Source organism: Gobio gobio (genome assembly GCF_949357685.1).
Source record: "Gobio gobio genome assembly, chromosome: 4".
In the NCBI taxonomy this organism is placed as follows: domain Eukaryota; kingdom Metazoa; phylum Chordata; class Actinopteri; order Cypriniformes; family Gobionidae; genus Gobio; species Gobio gobio.
Genome location: NC_137100.1, coordinates 5620645 through 5637350, shown reverse-complemented (window position 1 = coordinate 5637350; position 16706 = coordinate 5620645). Strand labels below are relative to the sequence as shown.

Here is a 16706-nt window from a genome sequence, read left to right as displayed (position 1 = left end):
AAAATGTTGATGTGATAAATCATGAAAATAGCACAATTTGGCATGTTTCACTGCATTATTACAAATAAAACACACAATTACGCAATATGCTCACAAAATCTTTTAATGATATTTGAATAAAGGTTGATGTCGATTCTCAAAAATGTTCATTGTATTAACTCAAATTTTTTATTTCAATGGCAACTCACTTTTTAAATATTTTTTTTTACAGTGAGGTACTAACCCTGAACCTACCCCTAAACCTAACTTTACCACTTGTACCTTATATTACCCAATACTTTTCTAGGTAAGTATCTTGTAAATACAGGAAAGTGCACATACTGTAAAATAAAGTGCAACCGTACTTTCTTAGTTATTGATGCTATTCTTAGTGTAAATAGTGACGGATATTATTTGCACCTCAGTGTATTGTTGTACATTAAAAAACAATATGCAATAATGACAACACATTCAGTGTATATGATTATATTTATTAAAATCATAAATTGCGCCTTATACTTGTCCCTGTCTCTAATGCCCTCCCCTACATATAACTCTCTACCTGATAAACACTTTATTCCCGCCATTAAATACCACTTTTTGAGTATTTTATTTGATTCTATTTCAAATAAACTCGTCTCTGAGCTGATATGCGATTTGAAAAGGGAGAAGAATGAGTTGGGAAAAAGGCGGATTCAAACTCGGGTGGGAACGCCTTCTACGTACTCGCAACACCACTGATCCTGTTATCAGCGGGATTTCTTTTGCAATTTTATCAGTGGTGGGCGGAGTCAGTGTAAATAGCCTCTGCCAACAAGGCCCTGTATGAAAAATTACCGTTTAAAAACTGCATATAGTGTCACATACTAAGCTTAAAACGGCATGCAGTGTATACTGTGGTCAGCAAAACATCAGTATGTCATTCTGAACATATTCTGCCTTGTTGTTCTTGTAGAGGAAATGACATCACCAGGTTGGTTCATATGCGATTCCTCTTTATGGGCATCCCAGTTAACATGTTCGTTATCTTTTGTTTAAATATGATTTATGTCAAGTTTCCCTGTATACGCTCGACTTTAATTAAACTTCTCTTTGCCCAGACTGTGAATGTGCCCGTCCTTCTGTGTTCTGATGCTGTTTGCTTTTCTCTCTTTATCCCGTCCCATTTATTTCCCCCTGTCCTTCTCCATGCTATCTCTTTGAGTTGTGCTATTGCACGTTCTGCTTATGTCTCTTTTCAATTAACACCTGGCCTGATTGTTTCACTTTGCCCTCTCCGTCTGTCCCGTTCCTCTTCCTGTTACTCATTGACACTCCCGTCCCTTCATTTCTCTGTCCTCCCCTGGATGCCGCTCCTCTTCTCTCCTCTCCCGCCCCACCTGCTCTGCACCGTAGCCGGATGTTGTGGATGTGAAGAGGGGAGGTGCTCAGATAGTGAAATGTGCGAGTCTGCGGAGAGTAAAGCAGTGAGTCTGGCTCGCGCCTCCCTGCAGGTACAGGACATTGCTGCACTTTGTGCTAATGTAATCCTGCTAACCAACGGGATTCAGTCATCATTCTGAGCCGTTAGACTGTGCTGCCAATAGACACCACTAGGGACCACGATTGGTTCCCAAACAATATTCAGAATAGAAAAAAAAATGTTTCTCAGGTGGCTGATTCCTAAACAATTACTCTTAATCCTAAATATGCAGTTAGAGCCTTTCCAAGTACCAACAGTTATTATATTTATTATATGTATACACTCTAAAAAAAAAGGTTCTATATGGCACCAAAAATGGTTCTTGGCTCGTAATCATAGGGGAACCTTTTTAAAGGGTTAGTTCACCCAAAAATGAAAATTCTGTCATGAATTACTTCCCCTCATGTCGTTGGACACCCGTCAGACCTCCGTTCATCTTCGGAACACAAATGAAGATATTTTAGTTGAAATCTGATGGCTCTGAAAGGCCTCCATTGGCACAATGCACGTTACACTCTCAAGACCCTTAAAAGGTACTAAAGACGTCGTTACAAAGTCCATCTCTCTACAGTGGTTCTACAATAACTTTAAAAAGCGACGAGAATAGTTTTTGTGCGCAAAGAAATAAATAAGTAATGACTTATATAGTGATGACCGATTTCAAAATAATGCATCATGAAGCTTCAAAGCGTTCGAATCAGTGAGTCGAAATCACGATTCGGATCGCGTGTCAAACCGCCAAACTGCTGAAATTACGTGACTTTGGCGATTCAAACCGCTGAATCGACTCACTGATTCATAACGCTTCGAAGCTTCCTGAGGCCGTGTTTTGAAATCGGTCATCATGATATAAGTCGTTATTTAGGGTTTTTTTGCGCACAAAAACTATTCTCGTCACTTTATAAAGTTATTGTAGAACCACTGTAACGATGGACTTTGTAACAACGTCTTTAGTACCTTTTAAGGGTCTTGAGAGTGAACCGTGCATTGTGCCAATGGAGGCCTTTCAGAGCCATCAGATTTCAACTAAAATATCTTCATTTGTGTTCCGAAGATCAACGGAGGCCTGACGGGTGTCGAACGACATGAGGGTAAGTAATGACAAAATTTTAATTTTTGGGTGAACTAACCCTTCAAGTGCTATATAGCACCAATTTTGGTGCTTCAGTGGTTCTTTACCGGTTCTTTGACTAAGGTGCTATATAGCACCGCTACCATATACAGAACATGTTAAGATATGGCGCTATATAGTACCAAAAGTGGTTCCTCTATGATTACGACGAAGAACCATTTTTGGTGCCATATAGAACCTTTTTTTTTAGAGTGTATTTATCATTTCTACACCTAATATAAAAGTACTACACTTAATGTTTAATATCTCTTCTGCTCACCAAGGCTCCGTTTATTTAATCAAAAGTACAGTAAAACAGTAATGTTGGGAAGTATTATTACAATTTAAGATAAATGTTTTCTATGTGAATATACTGTAAAATATTATTTATTCCTGTGATCAACTTGAATTTACTTACTAATTACAATCTTCAGTGTCCCATCAGAAATCATTCTATGATGATTTGCTTCTGATTATTATCAGTTGAAAACAGTATTAATATTTTGTTCAGATTCTTTAATTAATAAAAAGTTCAAAAGAACTGCATTTGTTTTTTAAAGCATCCTTTCTGAATAAAAGTATTACTTTAAAAAAAAAATCTTACCGACCTTTTGAACAGTATAATATACATTAGTTAATTATTACAAATTCTTATAGTATCACTCAAGTAGTTTAATTGTTAATTAGTCACACATTTATCATTTAAAATTATTTTTAAGCGGAGTGGAAGATGTCACCGCATAATGGGGTTGATCAGAAGTGCTGGGACAATGAAAAATATTGCATTTTTTCAAATTATGGGGGCGGGGGAATTTAGGCAGTGAAAACAAGATATTATAATTTCAATAAAATCTGAATTTGGTTAGAATGCAGGGTTTTGTTTTTGGAAATAAATTTGACACAAATTGACTGATATTCTGATATAAAACAATAATATAAAAAATAAGACTACACTTATCTATCATGAGGACATAACACATCCTGAGAATGATCCAGGTCTTCTAGTTCTAGGTTGTCTGAATTTAAATGCATTGAGATAAATCAAACTATTGAAAACTTAAGCATACAGTAGTGTTTAATTACCGAGCAGAAGCCATAGGAATGTAAATATAGGAGTTCAGGGCTGCATTTCCCGATAACGTTGTCTCTTAGCGCACTACGAAGGTATAACTTAACTAAAGGTAACCCATTTCTTGGCATGTTCCCCGAACAATATCTTAGGATGTTGCTTAAGGTATATCTTCTTAATGCTGCGTTCACACCAAACGCGAATAGAGCGTCAAAATCGCGTCTACCGCATCTAGTTTGACGCTTGAACATTTTGAATCCATTCGGGCGTCCACAGCGAATTGCACGCGCGTATAAATTCGAGCGTTTGAAGCTAAATAGACGCGCGTTCAAGGCACTCCAGGAGAAATATGTCATAAAACACCACTCTGCCTCTTTTCATTTTCATTCAAAATAATCTTTAATAGTCACACAAATGTGGTCCAGGCAACTCCTACAGTATCTTCACTGCATGTATATTTAAATATCCTTAAAAAATAAAGTTATGAAACTTCTCTTTGCCCTCAGTCAAAACGATTTGGCAGACAACAAATTATAGATTCATGAGAGCAAAGCTCGGCCGTTAGATCTACACAAGATGCACCACTACAGGACATCAGAGCCAGCGGCAGACGCCAGAAGGACTGGCCGAGGAAAGGCTGCTCTCGCTGGGGTTAATGATCACTGAACGCCCGGTGATCGCCTGGATCTCACAACTCCAAAAACAAAAGATAATTTTTTTAAATAGGCGCTCTCTTTATAAATAAACCACAGATTTGAGCTTTAAACAACTACATTCTCACCTGAAATAGTCTTAAAACTACATTTTGTGACACAATATTAGTATTTTTTAATTATGCAGGGTTTCTCATCACATCACTTTATCACGTGACCGCAGCGAGCAGGCTCCTGATTGGCGTCAATTCGCGCTGCGTTGACCAAAGTTCAGATTTTTCAACTTGGGCGTCAGACCAAAAAGCACCACTCGCGCATAACGTGCGTATCACGCAAGACGCTAATTTCCCAACCTGGACGCACGAATGAGGCGGAATCGCGTCCATCGCGCCACACGAAACGCGTCTATCGCACCGCAGGACCTCCAGACACGCGTCACTTTCCATTTACTTAACATGGAAATCACTCGCGCCAGACGCTCTATTCGCAGCATTAGCAGGTGCTGTCCGTGGCGGCGCTGCTGAATTGGTTTATCAATGGCTCAGAAATCGATGATTCACTCTATGCAGGGGCTGTTCAACTGCGTTATGTGAGAAAGCGGTGTTCTTTATAATAGAAGCACTTCAGAAATTGCATATATCAGGACTCGTGAGATCTTATAAATATAATCCAAATTGCAAACTAAATCCAAAACCGTGGATATTTTATATAATTTTGAAATGATTGTGAGAACCTGCAATCTCTTATGCCCAAAACGTATCAACCCACTACACTGGCAGTATGCCATTTATATTATCATCAAATATTTTGCCATAGTCTTCATTTACTCCACAAGCAGGGTTAATTGCCTGCATCACATTATTGGTGTAAATCACTAATTTCTGTTATTGGATGACCTACTCAATAAAGGCGCAACACGCAAAACATAATCAACAGCTACTATAGTGGAGAAAAAAGAAAGAAAGAGAAGAGCGTCAGCAGCTGAATTTCGGGGCGCTCCGTCGGGTTTGTCTTGACAAAGTCGGACCAACCAGATCTAAAAGCTGCTGAATTTGCTGCCATTTTGAATCGCAGCTTCTGACATGGTAGTCAGGGGACTAAAGTTTTAACGGATGAAATAGTGCACATAGAAATGGCTCTGCGGACGGAGCGGCCTTTGATTTAGCACAACTATTCGCAGCCATAGTTTGACCAAAACTCCCCTCCACAATCATTCCCTTTAAATAGACTCCATAATGGTTTTTCCAGCTGATGTACCTTTGGATAATATAATTAAAAAGCTAACAGCCATCAGTGTAATGACAATTGTATTCTTTGCAAGAAAACACTTCAATTAGCAGAATTACATTTGTATAGACTGAGATGTAAAGAAACAGTGGTGGCCACTATCGGAATGAACTGTCAATAGTGATAAGGCATACTTTACTAAGATTGTTTCAGGAAACACGTATTAACGTTAAGGTACAACTTAAGAATGACGTAGCGTTAAGAAGGTTTCGGGAAATCCAGCCCTGTTCCAGAAATATTCCTGCTTAGTTACGCTAGTAAGTGTGTTTGAAAAGATCAATGGACAATGACAGTGAATCTCAGCATGTCTATTATACTAGATGGATTTTACTTACTATTTAGGCATAGAAATACATATACTAATTCTGTATTATAAGGTGTGCCTTCTGTTATGCCATTTGATGTTCTACTTTTACACATTTCACCTCACTGCATTAACTTCCTCTGGCATCTTGTCCATTTCCAACTAATAGTCTCCAATTAGCAGTTGTGTGCCCTTCCTCCCTTTTAGCTACAGAATAACTCGTGATTATGTGTTTTGTTTTTTTTATCCTATTTCCCGGATTCTATCTATCCCTACCATATCATAATTTGGAATCCTGTTGAAATGACAGAATGATTGATGCTTGTTGTATGTTGTGGAATGTTTATTAAAATTCTATTGGTGTTGGAATAATGTCTTGCTACTGGACACCTAAAGCACATTACAGCAAGAGCTTCAGTTACTCCTTAAACTACTTAAAGGTACACTGTGTAACTTTTGACCCTCTAGCGGTTTCTGCATGCATTTTGCAGAAGAACATTGTTTTGGTTGTGCTTTGGCTCTGCGTGACCGTGCAGAGATTATTCTACTGCTCATAAACATTCACTATAGGCTTAAGAGATATAACCAGTTTAGATAGAAGGGATCTTAAGTCGTATCCTTACCCGTTAATAGACGCTAGGAGTGTAACGATACACAAAACTGACGGTTTGGTACGTACCTCGGTTTTGAAGTCTCGGTTCGGTACGGGTTCGGTACAGCAAAATTGCTTTTTATTTATTTTTATTAAACAGTGCTTTACTGAAGGGGGAAAAAAATTTCAATTATAACTAAACGTTTATTGAAGATATTGCTTTAAAGTAAATAGTTGCACATTAATATTAAAGGTTAACAACAGAGCCCAAACTATTAGCCTAAATTCAGTTGCTATTTATTTTTAGATAAAATAATCAACACTCAAATAACACACAGTACGCAAACATGTAAACTTCAAATAAGGCAGTTTTTGCAATAACTTCTAAATCGTATTATAAAATAGTTTTTTCTTCAATTCGTTGTTGAAATATAATCATTTATACACAGTGTCTGTCATTTTCATGACAGATTTATTAAACATACATGAAATAATCAAGACATCCCTAACAGGTTCAGTAGAATATAATGAATATATAGGCTAATATAGTGCATATATTTAGTGAAAGAGTTGACTTCTCTAGTGAATAAAATTCTGTGGACACTGAATGACTCCTGAGGTAAATGTGATGCTACATGACATTGTTTACAAGCAGTTATATTGAGGTCTTTCCGCCGTTGAAACACTGATTGAGCGATTACACCACATATGATATATGACAATAAGTTGTAATGTATCCTCAACATACCTTCAATGTTTATTCTTTAGGAAGAGATGATCGATCGCGTTCAGTGATTAGTCACGCCACATTAAAGAGCATCAAAACGGCATTTATCGTTTGAATTTTGTGATAAAATGGACAGAATACTTAAGATATTTGTGTGGGAACTCGGATTGAAGTGTGTTCTGCACTTAAAACAAGCCTAATGTTAACGGTTAAAGATTGCACTCGGAAACCGTTCGGTACACGCGTGCACCGAACCGAAAGCCCTGTACCGAAACGGTTCGGTACGAATACGTGTACCATTACACCCCTAATAGATGCGGTACTTGCTTGAGAATAAATTCCATCACAGTGCTTTACAGTGAACTCTGTTAGAGAGATACATATGGCCGTTTATCTGTTCAATTAAATACCGTACTCACCTGTTGAGAAATAAAAACGCCTCTCTGTGTCGCTTTTACGACATTTCAAATCCCTCAGTTCTCGCCATCTCCGAAAAGCCAAGCCAATGTTGATTCTTGTTTTATTACGAGCTCTTTTTGCCAGCAGACTCTCCTCTGTTCGGTGTAATTTTTAACATGGGTGATTCCCAAAGGTTGGAGATTAAGTAGCTTTCTCGCTCGTTGTGACAACTCATTATTTAAATTTAGTTCATTTTGAGCATAAAAGTTACATAGTGTACCTTTAATTGCTCTACTGAGACAGTATTATAGATTCTGAAAGATCCTGCACATTCCTTTAAGTGTTGTAAACGACTGGTGATTGGTGTCACTCAGACCTGACTCAGAAAAGCATGCTGTGTATTTGTTATATTAAATATAGTTGGAATAATCTTATAGTTATCCAGTTGGAAAACCCAACTGAATTCAACTTAAGATCATTTATGGTCATCTGGTCTAGACGGTTGAACAGATGAATTACCAGATCTGTGTGTAGATCTGGTTTTGGCCTGGTTGATTATGCTGGTAAGAGCTAGTAGACCACCTTCACTGCAAAACAAAAAAGTGTATATATATATATATATATATATATATATATATATATATATATATATATATATATATATATATATATATATATATATATATATATATATATTATAAAATATATAAAAATATATACTTATAAAATGGATAGTTCACCCAAAAATGAAAATTAGACCATGATTTACTTTTTTTTTTACTTTTTACTTTTTTACATGATTTACTTTTTAATTAGACCATGATTTACCCTCAAGTCATCCTATAGGTGTATGACTTTCTTCTTTCAGACGAATACAATCAAAGTTATATTAAAAATGGTTGTCATTTTTGAAATCCATAAAAGTGCATCTATCCATCATATAACTGCTCCATACGGCTCCGGGGGGGTTAATAAAGGCCTTCTGAAGTAAAGTGGTGCGTTTGTGTAAGAAAAATATTCATATTTAAAACTTTATAGACTAAAATAACTAGCTTCCGGCGGTCAGCGGTATGCATGTTGACGTGCGCTAAATAACTTTTAATATAACTCCGATTTTACCGAGGGTGAGTAAATCATGGGCTAATTTTCATTTTTGGGTGAACTAACCCTTCAAATATATATTTATATAAAATGTTTATATTTTTATGTATATACTGTATATATATATATATATATATATATATATATATATATATATATATATATATATATATATATATATGCTTAGAACAAGAACAAATATTTGTCAATGGAGTCAGAAAAAGGAAAAACACTTTATTTTTCTGACCCCACTGGCAGATATTTTGAACTCTAATTTTAAAAACAAAATTTTCCAACAAACAAGACTTAGTGCCATATTAACTAAACAGGGCAAATCCATAAAATATCCCATAATTACGATGGGAGTGGAAAGTTCAATGCGTGATCTACTGACGGCGAACAAATGAAAGAACATAACTTCTATAATGACCAACACAATCTACCAAGAACAGCGGAAATTAGCATCTGCTTTTTTGGGCGGTAAATAATGGCGCAAATACCAGTAAATTGATGAGCGCAAACCTTAGTAAACCACCTTGCATGATTTGCCTTTAAAGGCGTTTCTATTTACACTAGGTGCAAATACCCCACCTTGTTGGCAGAGACTATTGACACTAGCTCCGCCCACTGACGTCTGGTGTCAGACAAAATTATGGAAGACGCTCAATTGTCAAAATAAGGTAGAAAGTTTTGACACAAATGACCTCTACACTCGTTCTACGCCCTTTTCCCATCACATATCAGAAAACACATATCGGATCACATATCGGAAAGGCATTTCATTTAAATAAAAATGAAGAAAATATTCGAAAAGCAGAAATAAAGTGTCTAACGTGTGTTTAGTGATAAAGCGTTTATCTGTTATGGGTAGGTGTAGGGAGGGCTTTATTGTCCCAATAAGGCGGCATCCATTGAATAATTTTAATAAACAATCATTTACACTCTGTGGGCCTCATTCATGAAACACGAGCTGAACGAATTTGTGTGTAAATCGTTCGTAAAGCCGCTCTGACGCAAATTTTCGGATTCACGAAAATGTTCGTATTTTCAAAATGTTAGTTGGTACGAAAAAAAATGTACGCCTGCTCCCTACCACATGTAAATGGTGCGTGAAACATTTGACCGTTCTGTGTTCTAAATTTTTAGCTGACTAAAAATGCTTTGATGGACACACGATAATTGAATATTTATTGCTAGGCATATGGCCAATTAGTCTCTTTAGCATTTATGCAAAACACTGGAGCCAAACCTGAGAAAGAAGTCCAGAAGATTCCACAGCGTTACTGCACACGTCATTTGGTGTTGTAACCCGCTGGCGGGGATTATGCTAATTATGAATGAGCGTGCACGCGCGTCCTATTTACGAATGTTTGGAATTCAATAATATACACACGTTAAACTACCGAATCCGTGGTATACGCAGCGTTTGTGAATCTGGAGGAGAGTTTTCGTATAAAGGTCCATTTTACGTGCAAATTACTCAATTTGCTCATATATTTACGAAAGTTTCATGAATGAGGCCCTATGCTATTATTGCATACAGTTTAATGTACAACAACACTGAGGTGCAACTATTTATAAGTATAAATAGCGTCTAACTATTATTGCAAAGAAAATACTATTTTTAAATAGTGTAAATAGAATCTATTACTATTTGTACTGCCTAAATTGAAATACTCTAGTCCTGTAAATTTTGCGTCTGAAAAAGGGAAACTCCTACAAATGCATATGCAATAAAGTCAGCCGCAAAAATCACCCTGTCCACGCCTTTTCAGTGCTAATTTTTCCTGACGGTAGTTTTTTAACGGCAAAAGAGGGTTTGCGCCAGCACAAGCTGTTAGTAAATCAGGCCCTTGGTCTTGTTTTCTGAAAAATTGATGCTTAAAACAAGAAAAAAACCTCTCCCGACGGGGTCAGAAAAATACACATACATTTTTCATGTAAAAGCATCTTGATTTATGAAGGGAAAAAAGGGAATTCATTTTTGCAGTGTTGGACCAGCTACCATGCTCCAAACAAAGCACAGACCGACCTTGTGTTAAATCTAGTTGCAAATGTCATGTTTCTTTTAAGATTGCAGCATCATAACCTTCCTGTCTTTTTTTCCAACCTAGGACTTGACACCTCGACCCAAACCATCCTTCACTGACACATGATGGGCGTCAAATAAAGAAGAAAATAGAGCACCGGCGATAGGCAATGGATATCCGCTACGACGCGAGATTTTAGGACTTTTTTTAACAAGCAAAACCAACACTAGAGGCTAGAGGCATGATTTCTTATAAAACGAAACCAAACAATGAAAAAAAGCAAGCATTTGAGAAGTGCTTCCTGTAATCTCAATATCAGCATGTGAAAGTGCTGTCGCATGGCCTGCCTTTACATACAGCACTGACTGCAAGCAATTATGAGGTGAGAAAATATTGTCATACCGCAAGGGCTGTAAAGTGGTGGAGGGAAGGACTTTGGCCAACTGGAGGCGTATATATATATATATACGCCTAAGACCGCGGTTTGAGGGGCACGTGGGACACAAAAGCTAGTTTTAGTCCAATCCAGCAAGAGTTTCCTGAAATTTAGTCTTCCAACTGAGTACACACTACTACTGAGATGAGTCTGACCCTCTTGTACTGGTATTATATACATAATATGCACTCAAATATGATGTGAATGTACTCTCTCTGTGTGCGTGTGTTCTTTTTCACAGCCAAAAAAAAGTCAACAACCTATGCGATGATTATGCTGCTGTCTCAATACTTGCTCCTGAAGTCTTGTTCAGTCCAATACTACATGTCTTGTGTATTGTAAAGGTATAATTGTGTAGCAAATGAAGTCCTGTGTTGCCTGAGATATACTAGGCTCAAGGGTCAGTTTGTGCAGTTTAAATGTTTTTCAGTGGGATACCGTACATTGGACACACTTTCAAATCACTGTGGGGCTGTATATGTGCACGCTTGCAGATCATTACCTCTGTGTCATATGAACCCTGAGCTTCCTTTTAATAACTTGATATGCACAGAGGAGCATAAGCATTATATCAACATTCACATTATCCATCATTTCACACAGAAAGATTTCCTTCGGTTTCCTTGTGAGCAAACAAAAAAGCAATAAGCTGTTTTTCTTGTTTATTAGTTCAATCCGAATAGCCTAACCTTTCAGTGAAGCAAAATTATTTGAAGATACAATGCAAGATGCAATTAATCGTGTAATTTGTTTTTTTAGGTGACGATTTAACACATTCATTGAGGAAAGAAAACAAAAAACGATTGGTAACACTTTATTTCACAGTGTCCTTGTTACATATGTTACATGTACTTACCATAGTAATAACAGTAAATTACATGCAACTAACCCTCAACCAAACCCTAATCCTACCCTAACCCTATAGTAAGTACATGTAATACTACTCATAATTACACTGTAACAATGACACCTTAAAATAAAGCGTAACCCACTTTACAATAAGGTTATAGTTCATTGCATTGGTTAACATTAACAAACAATGAGAACGGTAACACTTTATTTTAAAGTGACGTAGTTACACATTACTACATGTATACGGTGGGAAAAAAATGGTTGCTGTGGTTGCCAGAACTTTACCGTAAAAAATACGGTAGCAACATTTCAGCTTTTATGGGACAGCACTTAGTTTACTATTAAAAAAACGCATAATTGAAAGGTTTATGTTGTAATAATTACGTGTTCACTGTAAAAATGTACGTTACATTTACGGTAAAAAAACGTATTTCATTAACTCAAATAATGATAATTTACCAACCTATTGAAATACTAATATCTGTTATGTACCTTTGATATATACTGACAACCACCAATCACAGTGGAGATGAGAGTCACATGTTGATTCAAAGGTGTCATTCACACAAACACTAAACACCATCATGGTAACACACATGAAATGTTAAAATTGCAATAAACATTCATTTAACAAAATTAGATGTAACATAAACCCTAATGTACATAACTGATAAGAAAAAAACAACTAAGAAGAAACAGTTATTTCAATGAAAATACATCAAATGTGAAGTGTCAAGCAGGGAATTCTGGGAATGTCAATTTACGTTTTTCACTGTAAATTACACAACGTCTCGTTCTTTTTCATTTCCAAAAACGGTTAAATGTAAGGTTAGATCTATTACAGTTATTCATCGTATATAGTACGGAAACTTTCTGTTAACCATGTTAACTGTTTTTCACCATAGCATTTTTACAGTCCTTTACCGTTAAAATCACGATCATTTTTTACAGCAATAACAGTAAATTATGCAAAATGACAAGTACCTACACCAAACCTTGTAACACTTTATTTTACAATGTCCTTGTTACATATGTTACATGTACTTAGTAATAACAGTAAATTATGCATAACTACATGCAACTAACCCTCAACCATAATTCTATAGTACATCGTTTATTAATATTACCAATAGTACTTATTAGAGTAAGTACAGTGTAAGTACGTCACCTTCTAAAGCATTTATTAATCATTGTGTATTTTAACTATTACTAATACATTATTCAAATTAAAAGTTAATATTATTTAATGGGTCTGAGCTGACATGACCTAACAATGGATTAGCAATTTTTAGTAATGTTAACAGATTAATAAATACTGTTAAAAAATGGTTACACTTTATTTTAAGGTGTCTGTGTTACAGTGTAATTATGCATTTAAGTGACAAGTAATATTAATTAACTACATGTGCTTACTATAGGATCAGGGTTAGTATTAGGGTTTGGTTTAGGGTTATAGTTATTATTATACATATAACGTGTAACAAGGACACATTAAAATAAAGTGTTACCAAAAAAACTAATAGGTCCTTAATTTAAAGTGTTCACAGATGTTTCATTGATGCCTTCTCACATCTAGAAAGGCCTACTTGTGGAGAAATCTTATGGAAAAATTTCACAAAAACATTTCAACATATTTAATGGCATCAAACAATGAATATGATATGATTTTCCCCTAGACATGTCACAGTTATTGGTATCCCTGCAATTATCATCGTTCCAGTGATTTCCTTTCAGTCTTCCTCAGTCCTTGCTAGACTCTCATAAATTTAATCCTATATATCCCATATCCATCTATAACTTAAGCCCACAATATACTTTTATGTATAAATATTATAATCAGCATATAAGTGTATACTGTACACACACAGACAGCTGACAGATAGTCATTTTTCCAGTAATGCTCCCCATGCTACAGTAAAGGCCGTTTGGCTCATATTTTGACCCACAAAAATGCATTCTTAGAAAGTTTCATTAAATTATGAAAATGTTGTTTCTGAATGTTCTCTGAACGTTCATGACGTCTAGTTTTTTAAATATGTTTAAAAACATTTTGTCTTGGTTATGTGAACGTTACAGACAACATCTGTTTGATAACACTTTATTTTAAGATGACATACTTATACATTACTACATGTACTTACTATACACTTGTATAGTACTATAAAATTGTACCTTTTAAGGTACAAGTAAGAGAACATTTCTGTACCTCTAAGTCAGGGGTTGGCAAGTTCGGTCCTAGAGAGCTGCTGTCCTGCAGAGTTTAGCTCCAACCCTATTAAGCCACCGAAGTATAAAACGCATGGCTCCCAGCATGCATTGCAGCATTAAGTATGTCACCATTGTTGAGATTCATATGCTGATTCTTGATATCTGTGTGCGTCTAAACTTTTATCCCCCTAGAATGTATTTAAAAATCAAAATTCAGAATGCCTGATTTGTGGCAAGAAAGTATTGTTGGTGAATATAATTTATTAATAGTTTTAGTCAGTGATGAGTTCAGTCAAAAATTTTTCTTCATGACAATTTTGGTTTATGGCTTCTTTTGATTTGAACAGATTATGTATTTTGTTAACACTGTAGTAGAGCCCTGCGCGGGACTGTTTTCTTCATCCCGCTCCCGCCCGCACCCGCCGATTTTCTGACCATTACCGCCCGCTCCCGCAACGTATGTGTTACACTCCCGCCCGCTCCCGCAATATGTATGTCCACTCCCGCCCGCACCCGCAAAACTCTGAGAATTTATTCCCGCACAATAATAGAGATGCATTGATTTTGTGTCTTCTCCCGTCCCGCAGGAAAAAAAAAACACGTATTTGTATTGATATTATTAAAGAGATTCATGGGGTTGTTTGTTTCGTTTCCCTGGCCTGCATGTAAAAAAAAAAAAAAGACAAATACATTCAAATATAATTTCGTTTTTATCAAAAACTTTGCACATAAAAATAGACTGCTTTGCAAAACAGAAAACAGAAAAACACATTGAGAAACAAAAAACAGATCCCAATTCGTTGGTCAGTTCCGACGTACGTTGAACGTGACCGACTGAAAGGAAACCTGAGAAAACATGCTTCAACAGAACGTAATGTGAACACAAAATAGCAAACGGACATTTAGAAACAATCCATTTCCACTCACTAAACTTCTATGTATTGTTTGTCAAAAACACCAAACAGTCAACTTGACCTGCAGGGAGTGCTGAGCGTTTTTGGTGAGGTATGATCAAGTAACGTTAGCTATGTATTTGCCAGCTGCGCAATATGTGGATACATATAACGTTATACCGCATGATTTTGCCTACCAAAACAATTGAGAAACTTCTCCAAATGTCAGACTTTCCTTGCTTAGCTTTTGTGCTGTAAATATCTTGTTTGAGGTTCTTTTCTACATCATCTATTGACATCTTCTCCATCATGTCGTTAGGCAACCTCCCTATCCCGCCGATTCCCGCTGTGTTTTTTTTAGCCGCCCATTCCCGCCCGCAGCAAAATTCAAACCGCCCGCTCCCGCGAGATTTGCGTTGGGTCCCGCGGGACCCGGCGGGACTCAATCCCAATGCAGCTCTCTACACTGTAGCAAAAACTACAAACTCACATAAAAAGCCAAGAGTCCAACTGCCCAACTAAAAGAAACACTGATCACCATAATGGTGACCAATATTATTGATTTTCAATAAAACCAACATCTCAACCTCTGTAAATTCTCAATAAGAGCTTCTATAGATGTCTTTCAGGGTTGGAGCCAAACTCGGTAGGACAGCGACTCACAAGGACTGAACTTGCCCGCTAATGGTTAATTGTAGGGGTAATTGTACCCTAAGGACCAATTGTGTACCTTTAAAGGTACAGTTATACGTTTTGTTCCCCAAGGAACAAAATTGTACCTCCACTGTACCTTTTTTTCTGAGAGTGTAGTAATAACTGTAAATTATGCATAATTACAGGCAACTAACCCCTAAGCCAAACCCTAACCCTATAGTAAGTACATGTTGTTAATTAATATTACTCGGTACTTAAATATATAATTACACTGTAACACAGACACCTTAAAATAAAGTGTAACCCCAAACCGTAACTCTATAGTAAGTACATGTAGTTAATTAATATTACTCAGTACTTATCTACATCACCTTTAAATAAAGTGTAACCGTATGTTTTATGGGAATGTCATTTGGAAACATCTGACAAAAAGTAGAAAGTAGTAAATGTTTAAAGAACATTAGACTAACGTCCAGCTAAAATGTTCAATGAATTGTTCTGTATATGTTTTTGTTTTGTTTTTTCATTATTATTGCATTATCTTTTACCAAAAGTCCCTTTGGTAAGAAAAGTAAATACAAATGTATAAAAAAGTGAGAATTAATTAGATGCCGTTCACAAAATTGTTCTTTGGGTGCCAATTATTGGTAAAATATTTAATAATAATATCGAATTATTAATAACTTTACTGAAAGGTTAGATTCAGGTTAGGTTTTTCCTCATCAGCATAACAAACAACATTGGTTAGAACTATATTTTTCTTTGCTTTTTTGTTCACCATTATAGGTGATGCCAATAATCATGGCATGCACTATTGTTTTTACACATGCACCATGGTTTTTAGGGGAAAAAACACGGTCTGTATTTTTTCACTAATAACATTAGATGCCTAATCATTTTCTAGGCACTGACAGAAACGTTTGCCTCTCTTAAGCTTGATGAAGACACG

At 36.3% G+C, this 16706-nt stretch overlaps 1 protein-coding gene across 8 annotated transcripts in view; it reads left to right on the top strand.

Annotated features, from left to right (window-relative positions):
• ank1a (ankyrin 1, erythrocytic a) overlaps positions 1-14877 on the top strand; it is a 137861-nt gene extending 122984 nt beyond the window's left edge. For 7 of the 8 annotated variants that reach the window (XM_079815463.1, XM_079815459.1, XM_079815462.1 and 4 more), the window contains 2 exons: positions 1375-1472; positions 10799-14877. In XM_079815463.1, the coding sequence (XP_079671589.1) occupies positions 1375-1449 (75 nt within the window). In that variant the 3' untranslated portion in view covers positions 1450-1472; positions 10799-14877. The remainder of the gene's footprint in view (positions 1-1374; positions 1473-10798) is intronic. The other variant, XM_079815460.1, reaches the window with a different exon arrangement.
• The last annotated feature ends 1829 nt before the right edge of the window (positions 14878-16706 follow it).